Source organism: Helobdella robusta, assembly GCF_000326865.2.
Source record: "Helobdella robusta unplaced genomic scaffold HELROscaffold_9, whole genome shotgun sequence".
Taxonomy (NCBI): Eukaryota; Metazoa; Annelida; class Clitellata; order Rhynchobdellida; family Glossiphoniidae; genus Helobdella; species Helobdella robusta.
In genome coordinates, this window is record NW_008705512.1 from 1,144,622 (window position 1) to 1,151,200 (window position 6,579).

The 6,579-nt window shown below is 32.8% G+C and overlaps 1 protein-coding gene across 1 annotated transcript; it reads right to left on the reverse strand.

The window, feature by feature from the left end:
- Positions 1-1,446: 1,446 nt before the first annotated feature.
- HELRODRAFT_189847 (hypothetical protein) lies at positions 1,447-4,748 on the reverse strand (the record flags this gene model as incomplete). Its single annotated transcript, XM_009033070.1, has 4 exons — positions 4,341-4,748; positions 4,077-4,266; positions 3,656-3,783; positions 1,447-3,246 (listed from the first exon to the last, which is right to left on the reverse strand). The coding sequence occupies exons 1-4, from the start codon at positions 4,602-4,604 to the stop codon at positions 1,447-1,449; spliced, it is 2,382 nt and encodes a 793-aa protein (XP_009031318.1). The 5' UTR covers positions 4,605-4,748.
- Positions 4,749-6,579: the final 1,831 nt, after the last annotated feature.

Consider the following 6,579-nt stretch of genomic DNA (forward strand, 5'->3'; position numbering starts at 1 on the left):
TCAAAATGTTCAGTTGACACAACGTAACGTCTGGCCGGCTGGCTGGCCGGTTGGCGATGTAAGCTGATAACATGAAGATGAATGTATCAATCTAAAACAAACTCTAACGAAGAATAAAATAAATTATATAGATAATATTTTCTATAATGGATCTGTCTTGGAATTAATTCTTTTACAAAAAAAATATAGAATTTCATGAACAAAAATGTATAAAAAATTAGAAATACAACTTTTTGAAACTAACAGTAGATAAGATACCTCAAACTAACAGGTCCTAAGTTCAAGCTGTTTTTGCTTGAAGTAAGTTAATTAAGTACAGTGGTGATAAAAATTATTAAGATAAACAAAATTATTATTATTATTATTCATAACAGTTGTTTAAAATATTGTTCAAATAATTAAAAAAAATTGGCATGTTTATGAAAATGTTCACATTTATGAGAAGAGTTCACAAATGTCAAAATGAAATGTGTTTCCAATCAGAATGATGTCCGCATTCAGAACATATGCCTCCAAACGCGACAACAAAACAAGAGAAACAAAGTGATTCTCATCAGCTTCAGTTAATCCAGCAACCAAATTTAGGCTGAACTTTAAACCAATTATTTTCAAAAACAAAAAAGCAACATAAGCATCATTTTGGAAAACAAGAAAAATCCATTCTAAATACTTTTTTTAATTATAATTATAAAATTTAATACTTATTTATCTTTAACCTTGAGGTCATTGTAAATCAATGTCTTTAAATAAATTCATCATCAGTTTCTTTACAATATACTTTAGATTACTGCATGCTTCTCGGCGTTTAATTATTCGGCCTCAACAGAACACAGCGGAGAGTTCAAGTAAGGTGAGGTGCATTATGCTCAATGACAGCACTTATTTCATCAAAATGGGCAATACATGAACTTCCACCAACAGCACAACAACACCTACACCATGATGATACGAGACCAAAAGAATAACTTAAAAAAAATATAGCAGCACATACAAATTTCATTATTCAGATCAATGCAAGATCGCTAACAAAAAATGTTTGAAATTTAAATAGATATAACAAATACCAACACCTTATTTACAAATTTTGAGTATGATTGATGACTTATAAATAAAATATATAAGTAAAACATATAAATAAAACATTTAAATAACAAAATAAATATTTTAAATACATCTGCATATATAAAGAGTGAACATAACTAAGTGAAAAATTGGTGCAATGAAGGCACATGGATACATGATATGTATGGATGGAGAGTCTTGATCAAACTAATAAGTATTTATTTACCAACATGTAAAAAATAACTCTTAAATTTTATTTCTATCTATACATTACACCTAAGCTACGAACGACAGATTAATAGGACTTGACTTGTACTACCTACACGTACAAGTGATCTGTACAATCTACATGTACATCTACATTGTGAAGTTTCTTCATTTGCTTCATTTTTTGCCATTGATAATGTCATCAATCATACTCAAAACTCTTTCAGAACTTTGGTCGAGACATTGGGAGGTTGATGATGATGACGACGACAATGATGACGAAGGAACATGACATGATGATGACGATGAAGATGATGTGAGTGGCGTGATGTGGTGATAATGTTTCATGTTAGCATTGTTGATGAGAGTGTTGTTAGTACTCAGTGACATCATCATCATTGTGTTGGCACTACCACCATTATAATAGTCATTACCTATGTTATTTGTGTTGTTATTGTTGTTGTTGTTGATATTGTATTGATAACTTGTGGTCAGTTGCTGAAGTTGCTGTTGTTGTTGCTGCTGCTGCGCTTGCTGTTGTAGTTGTATTTGTTGTTGTTGAATTCTGTACGGTTGTTGCAGCATTTGTAACATGCTCTCACTACTACATGCATTGCTTGCGGACGGGCTAGTGTATTTATTGTTGGAAAGTGTGTTGGGGTGCTGACTGACATATTGTTGATCCTGTGTGCTGCCGGCAGCATTAACTTCACTCACCCACGTAGTGCCAGTACCTTGGTAGGACATGTATTGCAAGTCGAGACTATTATTATTGCCAGTAATGCTGTTGACGTTGTTGGCGTAACTGGATGCGTTGTTAATGTAGGAACTGCCATAAGAGTTGTGGAAGAAGTTAGAAGATGGTGGATCGAAGTTGTAGGAGCAGGCGCCAGTGTTTGAAAAATCTTTTTCTCTCTGTGACATGATGGGATAAACGTTGTTGCCGTTATGATCACCGCTGTCGGTGAAGTAATTGCTTTGGATAGCTGTGTTGTTGTGTTGAAGGTTATTAATGTATGCCACATCTTGGTCAGCATTGTAGAAATTGTTTTGGTTGAAAGCAGGTTGTTGTTGATGGTGGTAATATTGATTTGGATAAAAGCAGTTATTTGAACTTGTGGTGCTGTTCACGGGGCTACTGTTAAGAAGATTCAAGTTGTTTGACATCTTAACATTTGACATGTTGTTAATAATGTTAACATTCGCATTGCTGTTGTGATTGTTATTGTTAGGGTTGTTGAAATTAACATCAGCACCCATGCCTAAGTCGTTGTTACTGCTACTGCAGACCGATTGGTCAGCAATAATGACGTCATTGTAACGAGGCAGAAAAATGGTTTCCTGGCCATTCAGGTGACCGACAGAATATTGAGACATAGAATTCATGTATGCACTGTTGTTGTTGCTCCTATTGTTACTATCAATCACTGGACTCCCCTTCAATCCTGATCTGAAGTTTGCACTGGCATCAGTTACATTCATGTTGTTGAAGTTTAAATTTGTGGTTTGTTGTGGGGAAGAGTTTTTTGTTGAACCTTCAAGAGCAGTGGATGATGTGTTGGCAGAGGTTTTAGGATCAAGACCCATCAAACTGCTAGCACCATCTTTTGCGTAACCAGAAGCTGTTGCATGGTTGGTGGATGGGATGTAACAATCATTTTGATTTGATTCATTCAGATTGGGAATGAAATCTGTGGAAGTTGATTCAGCGAGGAAATTGTGGATATAAGATCGATACCCTGATAGAGGGTTTGAAAGTGCATCATCATGATCAGTGACCTTCATACCAAAGGAATCATCGTTCTGCGGCATGATCTCCTTTTCGCTACCTCGCAAAATATCTTCGGGGATGTCTTCATCTGAGTTGAGGAACTCAAACAGATCCTTTATGTCATCAAAATCCTCCTCCAGCATTTTGTTGTCCATGGAATTCTCAGCAGGTGTTGGTACTGTGGGCAGCATAAGTGCAGCAGGCATCTGAAGTTTTTATTCAAATATTAAAATTGTTTAAAATGAAAAATTATATTTTAATGTCCTTTTAGCCTCAATTCTAATGGCCTCTACCTGAAACACAACTGTTTTCAATTTTAGCAGATATCGTTCCACGAAATTATCAAGGTTGTTCAATATATTGTATGGTGAGTAAGATATATAATTATATACATTATTTCTTGGCCTATTCAACAGATTATTGCTTTAAACGTGTAAATTATTTTAACCAATTAAATTTAAATTACATTTAAATTTAAATTAAATTAAATTTACTTTTATCGGTAAAACTAAGTAGTATGTCTTACAAGAAGACAGCCTGTGTTCTTGAACATGCAGAAACAGAAAACTTTGTAAAATCAAAAGTTAGAATAGAAAAGACAATTATGCAACAAACAGGAGCAGTGTTGATGAATGGTTGGTCCTTCAAACTTTTGTTCATGTTGCAGACCTCAGGAATGTTTATGGTGGAGTTGTTGTGGTGGTTTGATTTCAAATTGTTCACACTATTTTGAAGTACCTTTGCTGAAATTTATAACGTCAATATATATTTTTCAGAATATATGAATAAAATATTAACCAAAGCGTTAAATTTTAAATTTAAAAAATAAATATTAATTCCTTTAGAAATAAATTATTTATTGATAAAAATATATTAATAAAAAAAAATATATATATATATATATAATTATAAAAAAATATCACAGCATTTTCAGCCTTGTTAAACTAATCAAAGCAGGAAATTCACTGAAATTTCTTAATAATTGTATTCACTTTAGTTTAGCTTAATAAATAGACAAGCATACATTAACACAAACCTTGAAAATTGAATTCTTGAATTGGGTGAGGATTCATTTTACTTATTTTATTGTGTTTGAAAGTATTTCGAAAATTATCTACATTGGACTGATTATTAAAGTTCAAGGGATTATTACTGCCAGTACTAGCTATTGGAGCACTACCCGCTGTTTGATTTCCTTCGTTGTTTGACAACTTTCTCTTCACTTTCTGCGAAATTTAAAAAGCTGTAGTTAGTTAGTTTAAATAGGAAGTAGGAAAACTGCCAAACAAACCAAACGAACCTTGGTGACACCAGTACTGGCAGAACCACTTGTGTCAACTTTGGAAGACTTCCCACCACTGCTAGTCTTCGCCTGCTGCTCCAGCCATCGCTTGTACAGTTGGTTGGTCTCCTCCCTCCGCAACTTGACCTCCTCGGCCCAGACTGGCAGGTACTTTTTGTAGTTCTGCTCATGGTGGGATCTGTATATGTCCATCCGGCGGTGGAATCGATTGTATGCTCCCCCGTAATCATTGTGGTTGGGCTTTTGGTCGATCACATTCATATTTTAGTTTTTTTTTAATTTTAATGTTGCTTGTTAATATTACTGAGACGTGCGATCACAAAAATAAGTCACAATTCATCAGCCCATTTTATTTAGAAATAGTTAAAATCAAATCTTTTTCCATCGTCTTATGTTTATTTTTTATTCTCCATTGAATCAATTTTTATAACTTCCGGATAGGCAATCGCTAAAAAGATACATATTATTTAAAAAGTATGTATGTAATCATTTTTTTTTCAGGAAAATTTATATAACACATGAGAATTGAAATATTGTATTTGATCCGAAAGCATCTGTCTCGTTATATTACGTTTATTGGCTCTTGCTTATCTGAACTAAAGGTGGAAGTATTTTCCGATAGCAATATTATAATGGGATCTCGATTGCTGTCCTTGCTGAGAGGATCTCCTTCAAATGATAATAATTATAATTAATTAATGTCTGACATCATAGCTACTGTTGCTTCCGGTAAAGTTTATAACAAGAAGAATATTATCGACATTTTGATGAGATGGATTTCTTGAATTCCATCACTAAAATTCCTTAGTTTAACTTTTCGAATTAAGTTTTTCAGAATTTATTTTATTTGACCTGTTTGGCAGCAAAGCTAAAAAAAATAAACAACACGTTAATTGCCGTCAGATGGGCCAGATATTTTTGTTGTGGACCTCAAATAACTTCTTGAAATACATTTGACTGTCACTAACATGTTGTAAATAATTCTAACAACATATATTGTGATTCGCCCAGTAAGTTGCTAAGTATAAGATTTAAATATACGCAATAGGTACATTTTTTATTTGACTTTTAAGAGTTGGCGTGAATGCTAAATAAGAAATAAATTTTTAAGAGATAAATGCTTATGATGACCACATTGTACCCTGTGTCCAGCTCAGTCAACAAACTCCATTCTTTTACAATCAGAATCTGACAGACACAGAAACTGTTGTTACATAGTTGAAAGTAATTTGGCTGGCTAAACAAACGATAGTGTATATAGGTAGATACCACCTAGGTCAATACACCTCCTTTGGTGAAAACTGTTAAATGTTTTTGATAAACTAGAACAAAATATATAGACCTCAAAATAATTATTTCAGTAACGATGACATTTTTGGGGTTGCAAGAGGATGTGTTGGTTATTTTATACAAATATTAGACTTTCAGACAGAAGAATATTGTTAAAATGTTTTTGACCGGAAAAGACTTAAATTGAAAAGGGTAAAACCGAATACAATTTATTTAAAAGCAGTGCTTTAGTACTCCAGTGCATACTATTCTAGAGGAATAATAAAAAAACGAGTAGGAAAAAAAGAGAGAGAGAGAGAAAGGGAAAGAGAGGGAAGGAGGGAGAGAAACATGATGAGTTAATTATTTTATTTAATTATTTATATTTAATTATCTATAAATACATCTAAAAGAAGGGCATATATTAAAAATTACAATAGCTATTCATTCAGTATTCATTTATAACATACACTACACTATATCATTCTCATGCAATATAGAGATGTATACAAGCTGCATGAAAAAAGTACCAAATAATTCTTTTTATTTATTAAAGTCTAAAAATCATCAAGAAACGAGCTTAATTTTTTTAAAGTTAGAAATGTTCTTTAATTTCAGTTGAAAGCAGACTAGATCAGAAGAATCTGCATTAAAGAAATGTCATAAAGAATGTTCATTAAACAAACTTTGTACAAAACAACAACAAAAAACAAACGCATACAATATTTATAAGTTAATTTGGCCTGTTTTTTGAGAAACTACAAAAATTAATAAAATAAATAATTTTTTGGTATTAAGATTTTTTCATGATAAATTAAATTCATTATATATATATATATAAATGTGTGTGTGTGTGCGTGTGTATATGTGTGTGTGACGTGTGTGTGTGTATGTGCGACGTGTGTGTGTGTGTGTGTGTGTGTGTGTGTGTGTGTGTGTGTGTGTGTGTGTGTGTGTGTGTGTGTGT